The sequence below is a fragment of the Haematobia irritans genome, chromosome 2 (assembly GCF_050003625.1).
Source record: "Haematobia irritans isolate KBUSLIRL chromosome 2, ASM5000362v1, whole genome shotgun sequence".
Taxonomy (NCBI): Eukaryota; Metazoa; Arthropoda; class Insecta; order Diptera; family Muscidae; genus Haematobia; species Haematobia irritans.
Window position 1 is genome coordinate 205,114,334 of NC_134398.1, and position 18,834 is coordinate 205,133,167.

The 18,834-nt window shown below is 33.8% G+C and overlaps 2 protein-coding genes across 4 annotated transcripts; both read right to left on the reverse strand.

Annotated features, from left to right (window-relative positions):
* Positions 1-7,986: 7,986 nt before the first annotated feature.
* On the reverse strand, positions 7,987-18,214 carry LOC142226994 (uncharacterized). 3 transcript variants are annotated; one of them, XM_075297288.1, is made up of 4 exons: positions 18,090-18,214; positions 17,620-17,962; positions 16,793-17,396; positions 7,987-8,834 (listed from the first exon to the last, which is right to left on the reverse strand). In XM_075297288.1, the coding sequence occupies exon 4, from the start codon at positions 8,756-8,758 to the stop codon at positions 8,339-8,341; it is 420 nt and encodes a 139-aa protein (XP_075153403.1). In that variant the 5' UTR covers positions 8,759-8,834; positions 16,793-17,396; positions 17,620-17,962; positions 18,090-18,214; the 3' UTR covers positions 7,987-8,338. The 3 variants fall into 3 exon arrangements, with proteins under 3 accessions (XP_075153403.1, XP_075153401.1, XP_075153402.1); XM_075297286.1 differs by having other exon boundaries at positions 17,504-17,962; XM_075297287.1 differs by lacking the exon at positions 16,793-17,396.
* LOC142225245 (uncharacterized) lies at positions 9,061-14,322 on the reverse strand. The gene is made up of 2 exons (XM_075295019.1): positions 10,101-14,322; positions 9,061-9,983 (listed from the first exon to the last, which is right to left on the reverse strand). The coding sequence occupies exons 1-2, from the start codon at positions 14,320-14,322 to the stop codon at positions 9,061-9,063; spliced, it is 5,145 nt and encodes a 1,714-aa protein (XP_075151134.1).
* Positions 18,215-18,834: the final 620 nt, after the last annotated feature.

Genomic DNA, 18,834 nt, shown 5'->3' on the forward strand with positions numbered 1-18,834 from the left:
GAGTACGCAAACAGAGTTAATATGACTTAAATTTTCTTACAGTTTCGCAGAAATTGAATTAAAATGAATACAATTAAAATAATATGCATTTTAAGTGAAATAAAGCCTTTAAGTTTGTTAAATTTCAATCAAAAATGTGACTTTTGATACAAAAAAATTTAGCTTTTTTTCTAGCTATATTTTAACATTTTTTAGCTTTTTTTGGCTAGTTTTTTGGACAAATCTAGCGGTTTTTTGTGAAACAATTCTGGCAACGCTGATCGATCCCCAATCACACAAAATTGGTCCATATCAAGTTCATAATTCTATAAAGCCCGATATAAGCGACACCCATATTTCAATTCTGGCTCTCTACATACCGTGCAAAAGTCCATATCGATTCGTAATTATTTGTACACTTACCTATACACAACTTTTTTGTCTAATATATACCACTAACTCACAATTTAGAAAACTATGTTAAGAAGTTTTAAGATACCACAACCCAAGTAATTCGATTGTTAATGACATTATTTCGTAGAAGTTTCTACGCAATCCATGGTGGAGGGTACATAATATTCGGCCTGGCCGAACTTACGGCCGTATATTTGTTAACTCTTACATTGTGGGATATCCCACCCAAACTTGCCGAATTACAATAATTTTGTTAGCCAGCTAACCTATTCAGAGCATGTCTCCAATTTCGTGGAAATATCAAACAAATTTAGCAGTTCATATTTTCAAAACAATTATATTGACATAATTAAATGTGCAAATTAAATTATTATCATGGATTAAAAAAATCACTATTAAAATGTGCAGTATTGAAATATTGGAAATTAAACTTTAAAATAAAATCAATTTTTGAAAATTAATTAATTAAGTGTTATGTAAATTCTTGAGATTGATCATATTGACAATTTACGACATATTTATGTAGTTTCAAGACTTCACAATATCGTGTGTGAAAATTCTTACCATCAAAGGAAATTTTGATATTTTAGCCTGATATTGATATTTTAAAGAAATAATGATTTTCTAAACAAGATTCCTCGTCTCAATGATCATCTAGCATGCAAAATTTTAATTCCACCAAAGTTTGCTGCTTTTGGTTTTATAAAATTTCATTTCATGCAGCATTGGTCTTCAGCACGAACACATAATTTTCAATTCGATTTTTCTTTCATGGTCAGTTCAAAATCTAGACCTAGCACACAAATATTTAAATTCATATCACGTTTTTGTTTTCAATGTTCTTATTGTATTTTTGAAATTATTTTGTTTTTATTTTTCCAATTATAAATTATTAATAAAACGAGGTAGGTGTCCATATTTATAATTTAAGGTATTTTTGTTCAACATTTCGTTTTTTCATTGAAAGACTTCATCGGGCCGTATTAGTCGTTATCTTTCAAAAGCCAATTGACAACCAATAGTCAGCTAATCGAACCTACGTAACTCACGAAATTTGAATATAACGGATGTATTTTTATCAGACCTCATATTTTTCTCGTGGATCAACCAAATAGTTGTTTAGGATAATTTTGTGTTGTTAACTTCATAAAGCCTTACCTTAATTCGATTAACCAGAAAAACTTTTTAACTTTTAAATTATTCCAGTCCATCAATTGTACGTCTTCTTTGGTGTCTCTGGCTCTCGCAAGCGTTTCAAGATCTTAAATTTATGGCATTGCTAATGACAAGGATACAACGAAATGATGTCAATCGTTTATCCCATTTCCACATCAGCTTCATCGCTGTCATTACCAATTTGTGCAATAAACATTCAAAGTTTTCCCCGATATGGCAAATACATAGACTCATGTCTCTCACATTCCACGGGATCTCATATGGAATTGGAATGTTCTAAATACATTTACAATGATTTAACAGTAATGTGAGTTTCAATATCCCTGTTATCTCTCTCTCTCTCCCCCCTTTCTCTCTTTCTAAGACAGCCCAAATTCCAATGGCAATGACACGAAGAACGCCATTAGTTTAGAGACGGGGAGAAAAACTTCTAAGTGCTCCACCACTCCCTCGCTCTCTCGATGTATTTTTTTTTTTGGCTCACTTTAGTTCATAGTGCCATTAAACTGTCATTAGTGACAGTTTGCCAATGCAAATGTTTGTTAATGACAGTTTCACAAAAGGAATTAAAAGGACATTTCTCTGATATACGATAAGCATGAAGTAAGAGGAATAGTGACAGATACCAAACTATTTAGGAATTTTGTTCATGGTGGGAGATGAATGAATGAATGTAAATGGTGTACATTCGTAGCATGTGCGGGATTAGATGGAAACATTTGGTGACCTACTTGAAAATCATGGATATTGCAATAGAGTTGACTAATTGCCATACGTGAAAAGAGTAGCTAAGTGTTTGTGAGAAGGGAAGACAAAACTTCCATTGCATGCATAGAAAATGTGTCTTGTGACCATATGTACTACAGGACATTCAGAGAATACTGTGTACCATATCCATTTTTATTACTTAAAGCTCTTGGAAATAATTAAATTATCAAATGGAATAAAAGATAGTAATTAAGTTCTCAGTTAACTCAAATAAAGGGGGTACTAAACACTATAGAAATAAATATAGAAATAAAATTTTGAGAACATTTTCTATAGAAATAAAATTTTGACAAAATTCTCTATAGAAATAAAATTTTGACAAAATTTATAGAAATAAAATTTTGACAAAATTTTCTATAGAAATAAAATTTTGATAAAATTTTCTATAGAAAAAAATGTTAACAAAATTTCTATAGAATTAATTTTTTTTATAAAATTTTCTATAGAAATAAGATTTTGACAAAATTTTCTATAAAAATACAAACTTGACAAAATTTTCTATAGACATAAAATTTTGACAAACATTTTCTAAGAAATAAAATTTTGACAAAATTTTCTATAGAAACAAAGTTTTGAGAAAAATTTCTATAGAAAAAAAAAATGATGACATAATTAAAAAAAAAACATTTTTGACAAAATTTTCTGTCGAAATAAAATTTTGACAAAATTTTCTATAGAAATAAAATTTTGACAAAATTTTCTATGGAAATAAAATTTTGACAAAATTTTCTATAGAAACAAAATTTTGACAAAATTTTCTATAGAAATAAAATTTTGACAATATTTTCTATAGAAATAAAATTTTGACAAAAAATGTTATCGAAATGAAATTTTGACAAAATTTTCTATAGAAATAAAATTTTGCAAAAAAAATTCTATCGAAATAAAATTGTGAGAAAATTTTCTATAGAAATAAAAATTTGACAAAATTTTCTATCGAAATAAAATTTTGACAAAATTTTCTATAGAAACAAAATTTTGCAAAAATTTTCTATAGAAATAAAATTTTGACAAAATTCTCTGAAGAAATAGAATTTTGACAAAATTTTCTTTTGAAATAAAATTTTCTATAGAAATAAAATTTTGACAAAATTTTATATAGAAAAAAATTACGACATAATTTAAAAAAAAAAAACATTTTTGACAAAATTTTCTATAGAAATAAAATATTGACAAAATTTTCTATAGAAATAAATTTTGCAAAAATTTTTTATAGAAATAAAATTTTGACAAAATTCTGTATAGAAATAGAATTTTGACAAAATTTTCTTTAGAAATAAAATTTTGACAAAATTTTCTATAGAAATAAAATTTTGACAAAATTTTGTATAGAAAAAAATTAAAAAAAAAAAATTTTACAAAATTTTCTATAGAAATAAAATTTTCTATAGAAATAAAATTTTGACAAAATTTTCTATGGAAATAAAATATTGGCAAAATTTTCTATAGAAACAAAATTTTGACAAAATTTTCTATAGAAACAAAATTTTGACAAAACTTTCTATAAAAATAGAATTTTGACAAAATTTTCTCTAGAAAAAAAAAAATTATGACAATTAAAAAAAATATTTTTGACAAAATTTTCTATAGAAATAAAATGTTTATGTTAGCCTGATATCAATGCAGGCTGGTACAATGTCCAAATCATTTAAACTAGAAATTATTACAATATTTATTCGAGCTTATTGGACAGGAAGATTAAGGGAATTGACATCATTAAGTTACTGAAAAGAAAATGCCAGATACCCATCTCGCAAGCCTGACTATACATATATGTCTCAGTGTTGGCCACTACACATTTCCATAGTCTTTAGCGAGATCTGGCCGGGTGAGATGATTCAATTTGGTTCTTTTATGTTAATTTCTTATGAAATTTACATACGAGAATTATTCTTCGCAAATTTAACCATTTTTCACCCGCACTGTGCATCATCTTTTCGTATAACTTTACAATCCCTTAATCTTATTTTTAGATTTCGATTTGTTACTACACTAATGTACCAACAAATCGAAATCTATTTTTAAAGACATTGCTGAATTCACCTGATTGGCGAACGATCACACAATGTCTCGTTTCTAGTCAACAACAATTACTGAGATAACTATATGAAACTGGTTTCTAAGGACACAACAACAATTCTAACGACAATATTAGTAATGTTTTTTCCTTATTTACGACGGTTTACTATTTTTATGTTAGCCTGATATCAATGCAGGCTGGTTCAATGTCCAATTTTGTCGAAATTTATTATAGAAATAAAATGTTGACAAAATTTTCTATGGAAATAAAATATTGACAAAATTTTCTATAGAAAAAAAATTATGACATAATTAATAAAAAAAAAAAACATTTTTGACAAAATTTTCTATAGAAATAAAATTTTGTCAAAATTTTCAATAGAAATAAAATTTTTCTATAGAAACACAATTTTCTATAGAAATAAAATTTTGACAAAAAATTTTATTGAAATAAAATTTTGACAAAACTTTCTATAGAAATAAAATTTTGAGAAAATTTTCTATCGAAGTAAAATTTGAACTGAAATTTAGAACTGAAATTTTGTATTGAAATAAAATTTTGAGAAAATTTTCTATCGAAATAAAATTTTGAAAAAAAAAATTCTATCGAAATAAAATTATGAGAAAATTTTTTATAGAAATACAATTTTGACAAAATTCTCTGTAGAAATAAAATTTTGACAAAATTTTTTATGGAAATAAAATTTTGACAAAATTTTCTATAGAAACAAAATTTTGACAAAATTTTCTATATAAATAAAAAGTTGGTAAAATTTTGCTATAGAACTAAAATTTTGACGAAATTTTTTATCGAAATAAAATTTTCTATGATAATAAAATTAAATTTACAAACTTATCTTTAATTTTGACTAAAATTTTTAGAACATTTTCTACAGAAAAATATTTTGAGAAAATTTTCTATAGGAATAAAATGTTGAGAAAATTTTCTATCGAAATAAATTTTTGAAAAAAAAATTCTATCGAAATAAAATTTTGACAAAAATTTTTATAGAACTAAAATTTTGACAAAATTTTGTATCGAAATAAAATTTTGAAAAAGTTTTCTATAGAAATAAAATTTTGAGAAAATTTTTGTATAGAAATAAAGTTTTGACAAAATTCTCTGTAGAAATAAATAAATTTTACTATAGAACTAAAATTTTGAAAGAATTTTCAATGGAAATAAAATTAAATTTACAAAGTTTTCTGTAGAAACAAAATTTTAACAAAATTTTCTCTAGTACTAAAGTTTTGACAAAATTTTTTTTATAGAAATAAAATTTTGACAAAATGTTCTACAGACAAAAATTTTGCCTAGTTCAAATATATGCGACACTAACAGAGGGACGAAAATTTCTAAAATGTGTGTCCTATATTTTATAAAAAAAAATTTTTCAAGCAAAAATTATAAACTTTTTTTTATCATTTTAAAGAAATTTATTCTTAATATTAGTTTTTAATATCACGTAAAATTTTTCAGTGTATGTAAGCCATTTTAAGTATTGTTCGTTTCATAAGAGGAGTCTATAAGTAAAAATGGACCGATGAGCCAATTTTCCCATGATAATTAAAGTTCGATATTTCAGCCTGATAGAATGAAGTTTGTTCGTCATGCCGCTATGAACCAATTTCTGCATGGTTGTTGGTGATCGTATACTAAAATCTCGTATTTTAACTCGATCAGATTGGACTTTCTCCATCACGAGGCTCCGAAAATAAAATCTTGGGGTCTAGTGATCGGTTTATATGGGGACTATACACAATTATGGACACAAATATGGACCAAATTTTTCGTGGTAGGTGGCGCACACATACGTCACTTACAAAAATTTTCAAATTCTTTTGGATGCTATAGCTAAAAGTGGGCGAATCGATAGCAACTACTAGTGCCAAGTTTTAAACCGGTAGGTAGTTTCATTCTGATGTTACCGTGATTTCCACGAACGGGCAGATGGACGGACATCCCTATATCGACTCAGAATTTTACCACGAGCCCGCATATATGCTTTATGGGGTGTGAGAGAATATTTCGATGTTTTACAAAAGCAATGGCAAAATATGAAGTGTGTTTCAAATTTCGCAGGAATCGAGCAAAACTTCTCTGATTTCAGCGAAATCTTTAGACTCCGGCAACATGAATCCGATTCAACAGCCCTGAGCTTGGCACATATGACCGGAACTAGTTCTCTTTTAAGCGCTTAGGCATTATTTGTATCTAAGGATTTGTATGTTAGATTTAAAAAGATTTATTGATTACTCAACCCACTAAACCCATATGGCGGAAAGTTGGATTAAGGTTCAGGAATGGTTTCTGGGGACAATGCGATAGTACGGATCTACTAATCAGCTAGTGACTTGTGACAGATGACTGTCTGGGTTCTCAATGGGTAAGAACTACCAAAGTACCAACCACTCGCACACGTTAACAAATAAAAATAATGCGATCATCATGTACAGTATTTGGAAAATTGTTTATTTATTCACATTTCCTGCAATATTTTCCATTTATTTCCGCTTCATTATATTTATAAATGCAAATTCATTTTATTTATTTGTATAGGATAACCCATACAAACATACAAGTGCATACAAATATTTATTATGAATATAGTTTTTTTGTTGTTACTATTTATCTTTATTTATTTTTTTTTTTTGCATCCATTGTCAGCTTGTTTGCATATTGTCCCCACCATTATACTATTTATCTGTTTTATTTGTTTATTTATTTATTTGTGTTGAGGTCTACACAAGCTCGCGCACACACACATATACACGCGGACATCCATTATATATCTATTCTATCCGGTTCCGTTTATATCCGATATACGAACACTCATACACAAAAAGAGTCATTTAAACACCTGATGTCACCATCATAACTCATTCGCTTATTTGCAGTACCAACAATAATAATGGCTGTGACACATTTGGTTTGCTTTTCTGTGGTCTACTCGAATAAATCTGGCCGAAATAGCATTGCTAACCGCAATGAACTCAACTCGATTCGTTTTAACGAGACCATTATGCCAGGAATCCACAAATCTAAAATGCATTTTCACAACAATTTTGTTAAATAAATGCAATAACGTGGCCGTTGGTCATTATGTCACCGAGAATCATTGAACTGTTTTTAGGATCCGTAATATATATATATATATGGGCAATGAAATGTGTTGTTTTTTTACAAATTCTAAAATATATGTATGCCCTATATAAATTCTTTTTTATTATAATTTATATTGGTTTAATGGAAAGGCAATATGGTTAATTAAAAATTGTTGAATTGAATTTATATGGCTACAGCAAATAAAGCTATGTAATAATAAATAAAGAGATCCAAAATAATTAAAAATTATGATAAATTTTTATTTTCTTTTTTTTTTGGTAGGATTCCTGTAGATTTTATTACGTATTATCAATTGAGAGCTAAGGCTCGACATCGAAGCTAAGGCTTTCAGTTAGATTTATCAAGAGGGAAAAATGGGGAACTAAGATTCCAAGGGATTCTGCAGAGATTGGTGGAACTTAGGTTCCTAGGTTAATGGGGCACTTTATATGATCACACTGCCACCATGAGTACTTACATGGAAAACCAATATACCGCAACGAGAGAAAAAGAGACAAGTTGAGTTTAAGTTGAGATGACAAACTTTTTATTGAGGAGGGATAGATCCTTTTACGTTGAAAGCTGGCTGAAGAAAGAGGCCGGAAACTTAGACTAGATTTGACAGGTGAATTCAGAGTTTCAGAAAAGAAGAAAGGGGAAAGCAGATAGAAAACAGAGTTGCTACTTAAAATTATGACAGCTTAAAACTCTAATCTATTACACGCTAACGGCTAATCTAAAAAGAAAATTCATTTAACTTATCTTAACGATAGGAATTCAATATTAATTCAAATTTCAATTCAATAATTCAAAATTCATACTCAATATATTTAAACTACATTAAACATTCTCCCGGCCTTGGCCGAGGAGGCCAACTTAATTGTCCAGAACCTCTTCTAGCTGGCGGAGCGCTTCCATGGCTTTCCTCAAAATAAGTCGACGCGGTGACAGTCTTCTATCTCTACTGGTGGAGCGGGCGTTGAGTCTTCTAGATCCCTCTCGGATCTCATTCGCTTTATCCCGTATACGCTGGCGATCAATGGCTTCTCGCAATTGGTGTTCTTGGGCACGACGACTTGTAAGAAGATGGCGGATATCAGAGGGAACGCTACCACGTTTGATTTCGTCATATGTCACTCGTACAAGTGGGGCAATGTGCAGGAGGGTATGATGCTCCTCTCCGCAATGACGGCAGGCGGTCTCAGAGATGCACTCGTACGTTTTGTGAGACCTGGCTAGACAATTAAAGCAATAACCTAGCCTCCTAGCTTCTGTACGACGACGACCCACGTCCATGTTTAAAAATTTCTTACAAAAGCGCAAGGCGTGGATGCCTTCACAGACGAGACACTGGCGAATATTGCTTGGAGCCCTGCGGAGATAAATTGAAACATTTTAAATATTCGTACAAATTACACTACTGGAAAAAATGTATCAGAATATAGATACAAATCAGGACGCCGAGAGAATAATTTATTTTGAGAAGTGAAGAAGGGGAGGAGACAGAACAAAGATAATACCAACGGAGATAAAGGAAATAAAAGCTTGAGATAATTATTTTGAGATAGGAGTTCTTTGAGATAATTATTTTGAGATAATTATTTTGAGATAGGAGTTCTTTGAGGGTGTGTTTGAGACTCATATGGCAGAGGACATAATTTTGTGATATCTCGAGTGATAAGACCATTACTTGTGCGAATGTCAACAATACGAACAAGACCATCGCGTCCTGGATGCACCGCTTTAATACGACCAAGCTTCCACTCGCAGGGTGGTAATTGATCATCTTTAATAACGACGAGTTGGTTAATTTTCAGATTTTCCTTTGGAGACTGCCATTTGTATCGTCGTTGTATCTCCTTTAAATATTCATCTTTCCAACGACGAGCAAATTCGTGCTGTTGTGCCTTTAATTTATCCCAACGATCAACATATGATAAGTTATCTGGCACAGTTTCTGGAGCTGCAACTAAGGGAGCACCCCGAAGAAAGTGACCGGGTGTCAAGGCAAGAATTTCAAATGGATCGTCAGTCATGGGAGACAATGGACGAGAGTTGAGTACTGCTTCAATGCGTGCAAGTAAGGTTGTAAATTCTTCAAACGTATACTTATGGTTCTGAGAAACTTTACGAAAGTGGATTTTGAAAGATTTCACTCCGGCTTCCCATATTCCTCCCATATGTGGGGCATTTGGGGGTATAAACGACCATTCAAACCCATGAATTTCATATTTTTCGGCAATATCACGAGATGTTGTATTCAGAAATTCTTTGAATTCGTAGCGTAGTTTTCTTTCCGCGCCAACAAAGTTCGTTCCGTTGTCAGACATAATTTTTGATGGGAGTCCTCTTCTTGCTGCAAATCGAGTGAAAGCTGCGAGGAAAGATTCGGAGGAGAGATTGGAACACAATTCCAAGTGTATGGCTTTCGTGCTAAAACATACGAAAACACATACATAACCTTTGTGATAAATGGCCTGTCTGAGATTAGACGTCTTTATTGAAAAGGGACCGGCAAAGTCTAAACCAGTTACAGAAAAAGGGGGTGAAAAAGAGCTTCGTTCTATGGGGAGAGCGCTCATTTGTTGTGATTGAAGTTTTTGTTTATAAATCGTACAAATTTTGCAAGAACGTATACATTTTTTAATCGCTGACCTTAATCTGGAAATATAATATTCCTCTCGTACTGAGCGCATCAATAAATTGTTTTCTGCATGTAATAGAGTCGTGTGTAAATAAGAGATGAGCAATTTGCAATATTGGGATTCGACTGGGATGATTATGGGGTGACGTTCGCTAAATCTTAAATTCGAATTAGCGATTCGTCCATTTACACGTATAATACCGCTGGGATCAACATATGGATTCATTGTGTAAAGTGAACTTTTGCGATTGACTTGTTTCGACCTGGTCAGATTATCATATTCTTGGGAATAATATTTTTTCTGTGTAACACGAATCAGTAAGTTTCTAGTTTCTTTAAATTCCTGATGAGTGATCGATAACGAGGTGGAGACTACTTGTCGTCGTGACGATTTGGAAAAACGAAGTACATAAGAAATAACTCGTAAAGCGCGAGCCCAGCATGAAAACCTGTCCAAAATATCTTCCTCGTTGCCACTTAAGTGAAACGTTTCGATTTTTCGAACTTCTGGGGGATTCTCAATGGGGACAACAGATTTAGGCCAATTTTCGGGAGGCTCAATAAGCCACTCAGGACCGTGCCACCAAAGTGAGTTATTCATGAGTTCCATTGGAGAGCAACCACGCGATCCAAGATCTGCCGGGTTTTCGTTGGAACGGATATGACGCCACGAGCAATTGCCTACATTTCGTATTATTTTAGCTATACGGTTGGCTACAAAGGTTTTCCACGTATGTGGGGGCTTTCCTAACCAACCCAAAGCAATAGAGGAATCGCACCAAAAAAATAATTCAAAGTTATCAAGGGAAATGTCTTTGAGAACATGTTTAATCAGCTGAGAAAGGAGGACTGCACCACAAAGTTCCAAGCGAGGCAAGCTGAGTGGATCAATGGGTGCTACTTTGGTCTTAGACACTAAGAGATTACTCAGTACTGACTCTCCTGTGTCCACTCGAATGTAAAGTACAGCACAGTATGCCTTCTCAGAGGCATCGCAAAATCCGTGTAGCTGAGTTTTGTATTTGGGGGAGAAATGTACCCATCGAGGTATTTTTATTTGAGAAGTATAATGAAGAGACTCTATGAATTGATTCCATCTTATAAGTGTATTCGGTTTCACATTTTCATCCCATCCTGTGCCTTCTAGCCACAAATGTTGCAATAGAATTTTGGCTTGAATGACAATAGGAGAGATCCAACCAGCCGGGTCAAATAATTTGGACACTGCCGATAAAATCTGTCGTTTCGTTATAGATTGGGTGATCTTCGGGGGATCAATCTTATAAGAAAATCCATCTTCAAGTGCGTTCCATTGTACGCCTAAAGTCTTCATTCCACTTGTTTCATAGAATTTAAGAAATTTTGAATCTAAGACTTTATCTTCGGAGACAGAATTGAGAATTTCCGAATTATTCGAAGTAATTTTCTTGAGTTGAAAGCCAGCAGAGCTTAACATTTCAAGGAGTTGGGACAAGGAATCGATTGCAGATTCTGGATCATGAGCTCCAGAAAGTACATCATCTACATACATATCATTCTTAATTATCTTCGCAGCACGAGGATAAGAATCTTCTGAATCCCGAGCAAGTTGGATTAAAGTTCTTATAGCCAAATACGGAGCACAATTTACTCCAAAAGTCACTGTCCTTAGGGCATAATCTCTGATAGGACTTGTGGGTGAAGGACGGAAAAGTATTCGTTGGAAATGAGTGTCGTCCTCGTGGACTAATATTTGCCGATACATCTTCTCGATGTCGCCGTTAAAGACATACTTGAAGATTCGCCATCTGAGGATTAGAGTCATGAGGTCAGATTGAAGGGTAGGGCCTACATGGAGTATATCGTTAAGTGAGGTACCAGAGGTGGTACGTTTTGAGGCGTTAAAGACTACCCGAACTTTTGTACTGACACTTTGTGGTTTGAGTACAGCATGATGAGGCAAGTAAAATGATCCAAAAGAGCCATTAATAGAAGATTCTTTTGAAGTCGTAGGTCTCATTTGATCAAGATCCAAATATTCCTTCAGGACATTGTGATAGGTCTGACAAAGTTCGGGTTTGTTCTGAATGGATTGCTCCATTCGAGCATATTGAATAAAGGCCTGAGTTCGAGAATGGCCAAGAGGTGATCGGAATTGATAATCTTCCTTAAAGGGGAGACGGACAATGTATCGACCGTCTTGGTTTCGGACAGTAGTCTTAGTGTAAAGGGATTCACAGAATTCATCCGATGGAGATAGAGTTTTCTCTTCTGGAACTTCCTCTTGCTCCCAGAACAATCGCAACTGTTTACTAATAGCGTCTTCAGTAACATCTGTTACTTGGATTGAGAAAGAGGAAACGAATTGGGTATTGATTGGTCCGCTAATTACCCAACCAAATATAGTCGCTTGAGCTAAAAGTGAATCACAAATATTCTTTACTCCATGAAGGAGTATTTGAGGAAGGATATTGCTACCTAGGAGCAAATCCACGTGACCCGGGCGATGAAACTGTGGGTCTGCTAAATCTAATTCTTGCACATCAGAAACATTGATTTTCTCTTTGGGAATGAAGAAGTTAGGCAAAAGTCGAGTGATCTTGGGGACGACAATAGCTTGAGTGTCAATAGTAATGTCGTGCGATTGTGAAAATAGTGAGAGGGTACATATATGATTGGAATTGGCAACAACTTGACCACCAACACCGCGAATCTCAAAATTCTTGCTCTCAGTAGGAAGAGAAAGTCTTTGTTGAAGACTTCGAGAAATGAAAGTTTTTTCTGATCCTTGATCGAGAAAGGCACGTGCCTTAAAAGTGTCTCCTCTATGCCTGATGGTAACAATAGCTGTGGGTAACAAAGTGTTTTCTCTAGAGGAAGAGCTATTAGGAGAGGAAAAGTGGGCAGAAGTCTGTAAGACAGTAGCACTATCGGGCGAGTCAAAATTTTGGAACGACGAGTGTTCATTTTGGTCAGTTGATGCTGTTGTGAAATTCGATGTCGACGATTGGGGATGAGACTCCGATCCGTTAGGATTGACTGAAGCTCTAACCTTAGGAAAGTGTAAAAGAGTATGATGGTTTCTTTTACATTCAAGGCACACGAATTTGCTTTTACAATCTTTTCGCACATGTCTATAAGAAAGACAATTGAGACATATATTGTTTTCATTTACAAATCGATTGCGAGATGGAGGGCTTAAATCTCTGAATTTAGTACAATCCTTTAGGGGGTGACTTAGGTCACAAAGTTTGCACTTGAGATGCGCAATGCCTTCTGTTTTGAAAGAGTTGACTTCGGCGGATCTTTTAGTGGGAGAAGATTTCGGACCGTGAATACTGTCAAGTCTTTCAACAATTTCGTATCGATTTGAGAGAAAACTATCCAATTGGGACCAAGTTGGGAGCTCCTTATGAGTATGGAGAGATTGCTCCCACAGAGACAAAGTTTCGTGAGGTAACTTACTCGAACACAAGTATACTAAAATTGGATCCCAATCTTTCGTGGAAATATTATGAGTCTTAAGGGCAGCTAAACAATCATTAATTGTTGTCTGAATCTTTTGTAAGGCTTCACTGCTCTCTGAAGAAATAATCTTCAAATTTAAGAGAATTTTCAATTGATTATCAACAAGTATCCTTTTGTTCTCATATCTTGACCGTAATGCTTCCCAAGCCAACTCAAAGTTTTCTCCACATAATTGGTATTTTCTCACAATACCAGCAGCCTGACCCTTTACCTTGAGGCGAAGATGGTAAAGTTTCTGAACGGGAGTTAATTTGGGGTGATTGATATATACTGCGGTAAACATATCGCGAAATGAAGGCCACTCTTCATAACTGCCTTGGAAATTCTCAGTATCGCAAGGGGGAACTTTAATACAACTAAATGATGAGTCTGAATTATCGAGTGGTAATGAAGCCTGAGATGGGTTTGGAGGAGCTACAAAAGATTTTTGTGCGTCTATCATCTTTGCTTTGCATGTGTGAAAACGTAAAGTACAGCTTCTGTACTTTTCCTTGGCAGCGCTTATGAATTCATCAGTGAATTTCCCCTCCCTAGTGGTGAAAATTTTTTTATAGGACATTTGGACATTTGTCCATCTTTCATGTAAATCCTGAGATGCAACCGTTAAGGAAGAGTCAGTGTGATCTGTCTCTGGTCTCTCCTCGAAGTCTGTACAGAACATGACTAGGTCGTCAGAAAAGAAAATAAATTCTCCTTGTAAATCGTCCATTATGGGCGGATAGTTATATGTGAGAAATTCAAGAGACAACCTGACGCAAGTGCAAGCGCGACAAAAATAAGCGTATCAAGCGAGTTTAACTTCAGGATGAAATGCTTCAAAAGAAAAAATCTCAAAATTAAATTGGGCGACAAAATGTGTGGGTTTACTTTGTATTTTTCGATAGACAGAATTCTAGTGTAGAAAACTTTAAATTAAATTCGTTCTTCAGATTTAAACACACTAATGTGTGTATAATGACCGGCAGCGAAAAATCAGAATGCACCAAGGAAACCGAGGATTGATTTCGTTGCAGACTACCGAAGTGAGACATTTACTGGAGCGGTCAACCTAAAATGGCAACTGGTACCAACCTTTGAGTCTGAGTCAACCTTTGCAAGCCATCTGAAGCCATGACACAAGCAAGCAAGTTTGAGCGCTGACCCCAGGACTGATTTCAGGTTTTTATAGCGAGCAATGTTCAATTGGGTAGTCGTTAACTAGTCGTTCACTCAGCAACCACGAGAGAGCAACCTTAATTTCGTTCCGCGAGTTTGTATAAAGATAAAACTTCCAGAGAAAAAAATAAAAAATCAACTGTTGAGAAAATTTCTTATAGACACCAAATCCGGAGAATATTCCCAATAGAAATACGTTTTTGAGATAAATTTCTGATAAAAATTGAATTTTGAGAAAATTTTCTATGTAATTACAATTTCGAGCGTAAGTTCCATAAAAATAGAATATCGAGACAACTTTCCCTAGGAAAACAACTGAGAGAACCTTACTATGGAAATGAGAGCACTTTCCGTACAGATAAAATTTCTAAAAAATGTTCTATAGAACAATAAAACACTTGAATTTTTTTTTTTACATCTGTGAAAATTATTTATAAAAAGAGAACCTCGAGAAAATCTTCCGTTGGAATTCAAATTTGAGAATTCTTTTTAATAAAATTAAATCGTGAGAAAATCTACCATAAAGGTTTGGAGAAAATTTTCCATAGATAATACACTTCTGAGAAAAGTGTATATATAAAAAAAATTTCGAGACAATTTCCGTAGGAATAAAAATTTGATAGAATTTTCCTAATAAAATTAAAAACGTGAGAAATTTTTCTATAAAAGTTTGGAGAAACTTTTCCAGAGATAATACAATTCTGAGAAAAGTGTTTTTTAAAAGTGTTTATGTTTAAAAGAGTTTCGGGAAAATTCAATCCAATCCGAATATTCCAGAGAGGAATCCACGCGTCGTAATGGTAATAGTAATTAATTAATTAATTCGAATCAGCACGAGCTCAAAATTTCTTCGCACCTAAGGCTTGTAGCAATATACGCGGAAGCTCTTAGCGTACGGTACAATCATAATTTGTGAGACAACAGTCTCAACATATCCATAGATAACAATAAATAAAATAACACAGAACTAATCACAACATACGTAGATTATCGTCATAACAAATTTTAAGAATCACCAGATAAGTTGTTTTTAATTTCAAATATTGTTTTCATCTCTATTGGTAAAGATGTTGGCATATATATGGTGCAACAACTGAGTCTGTGCGACTCAAGGTTTCTGGTAACGAAACCTCAATAACCGTTCCAATATGACTGTATGGTGGTTTCTAGCAATTAATTCTCGTTTCTTATTCTTTCCATTGAAAAACACTACAAACGTTCGGTAGTGTTATGACGTTGCAATTTCATTTATTCTATTTATATTTGATTCTATGTTTTACTTGGTTTCATTTATCGTATGCCCGACGAGAGTAAAAAAAAAATCAAACTTGATGTTAGTTAGTGCTACTGTTTAGAACTCTAATGTTGTTAGTGCTATAGACGACTGTTTGGAGCACAACGCAATTTATTGTGGGATCAAGTACGTATTTAAATTCATATATTTAAGCGCTTCGCTTATTTTCAGTTTGTATTCAATCGTTTCAATTCAGTGTAATACCATCAAATCCAAAAATAGCGTTGCAAATTGCTTGCTTTCAACAAATTTTCCAATAGGTTTGAAGCGTTAAAATGAAATTTAGTTTGAAATGTTGTTGCTAATATGTCGAGAAATCGATGCTAACATGTCGAATTCTACTGTTGAGGGTAATGTCTGCTTTTTGTTGAGAACGCGATCTTTTTCAACAATTTCTTAAATTGTATGTTACCCTAATCCTTTGAAGCAATGTTTGAAAACAATCTTGAATCTTAGTATTTTTCAAACGTTTGTGTTCATTGGGTATGGTCCATACTTGCTCCTTTACAGTGGTCTATATGTGTTTTCGTTACCGTGGTCTCCAACCTCTTTATAATAAATTAAAAAACACATGTGAGGTTTTAGGTGTTCCGTTGGTATAATTTCCAACGCAATAAAAAAGTAGTAGTATACTTTTAGGATCCTGCGATTAAATATAACCACTCAGGACGTGTAACGAAAACACTAACTACTTTTGAATAATAAAAAAAAGAAATGGGCGGTGACTTACAGAACTTTTAACAACTTGTACCAACTCCGATTTATACTAGTGTTCCTGGTTTCGTATTTGCCTTCAGCCGTTCAAATTAGTTTTGCGTTACCACCGTAAAAGGATAAATGTTCACAATCGCTGCCGTAGTTTTATGTGCTCCTAAAAAAACGGCATCAAAAAAACAAGATTCCCCCAAGTGGCTGACGATGACAAAAATTCGTTGACTTTCAGGAGGCGGTGGATGGTGGAAGTTAGCAAAACGCACACGTAGAGAACGAACATTTAAAAAAACAGTCCATTTGATGACGTAACGATGACTGTGGCGCAGGTTGATACTGCTTTTGTGTGTTGTATGTGCACAAAAAATCGTAGGCTTGCTCGGTTTCCGAAGATGATTATGTTGATGTTAGGTGGTGTTTGGTGGTGTTTGGTGGTGTTTGGTGCATAGTTATGTCGCTGTAGATTAACCAATGCTTATAACAAGATTTTGTAGTGATGCACGACACACTGACGTATATGTCCTCTTTATTCCAAATAGACGTATAATTATTTGCAGTCAAAAACGGTGACGAATGGAGATTCGTGGTTTAGCTGTGGTTACGACTGTTTTTTTGCATTACACCTGGAAAAAAGACTTATTAGTACCTTGGCATAGACTCTTTCTGTATCATTTTCGAAGCAAATTGTGAACAACTTCAATAAAAAAAGGACCAACAACTAAAACCTTACAACTGAGAAACGCTCTTGTTGGTCGAGTCGGTGGCCTAGGGGTGGCTTCTCCTCCAGTATGCGCGCTGTTTAATTAGGGTCTTTCCAATGATTTCTTTTAAAGGAAATACACTTACTGTATTGTTGATTTTCCACCGGGTTTATAAATTAACAACCGACTAATATGGCCTTACACTGGTTCCACTGCCTTATTCGAAACCTAGGGGCTATCCTCGAACTTAGTGGTCATCTTCAAGCGTTATTTGACAACTTGCTCAGGTCGGGCGAACTGGATCAAACATCTACGTTTTTTATGGGCACATACAACCAGTTCGTCGTGAGAGACTTGTGCAATATTCGTACGTGTTTGTTCTTCGTTCACTTGCCGGTGATGGTGGCGAAGAGTATAGCATCCAACCCTTTCGACCGTGTTGTGCTGACGGTTAGGTTAAGACGTCTATTGAATTGTACCTCTGCAAACTAAAAGGTGTATTTTAATGAAGTCCGATGGCATGAACTAATAAAACTTGGATTTGGGCACACGTGCAGTGTGGTTACGCAATCGTAATCCTTGTAGATGCCTCCAAATCACGAACACCAATCTTACCACCAATGTTAATTCTGCTGTTGCACATCATTTGCCACTTTTTATTTAATTGCACGAGTTAATTTTTAAATTTTGTACGCATGAACATCGACCTTACTACAAATGGAAAATCTGTTGTCTTATCGTCTCCAACTTCAATTAATTATTATTTTCTCCAGTGCAGCCAACATTGAAAATGTCAATGTTTGTTATTTTTTTTCCTATGACAGACTATAATACCCATTCACAATAGGATACCTTCAAGAACGTTGCCACTGCAAATTTGTGGGTATTATCAAAGCTTACCGGGAAAATAGAAGTGCCTAAACAATTTATTATTTTTTAATAATTACAGGACTGCAAAGTTAATCGATGGTTACAAGAGAGGTTCGAAGGACCATGTAGATTTTATTACGTATTATCAATTGAGAGCTAAGGCTCGACATCGAAGCTAAGGCTTTCAGTTAGATTTATCAAGAGGGAAAAATGGGGAACTAAGATTCCAAGGGATTCTGCAGAGATTGGTGGAACTTAGGTTCCTGGGTTAATGGGGCACTTTATATGATCACACTGCCACCATGAGTACTTACATGGAAAACCAATATACCGCAACGAGAGAAAAAGAGACAAGTTGAGTTTAAGTTGAGATGACAAACTTTTTATTGAGGAGGGATAGATCCTTTTACGTTGAAAACTGGCTGAAGAAAGAGGCCGGAAACTTAGACTAGATTTGACAGGTGAATTCAGAGTTTCAGAAAAGAAGAAA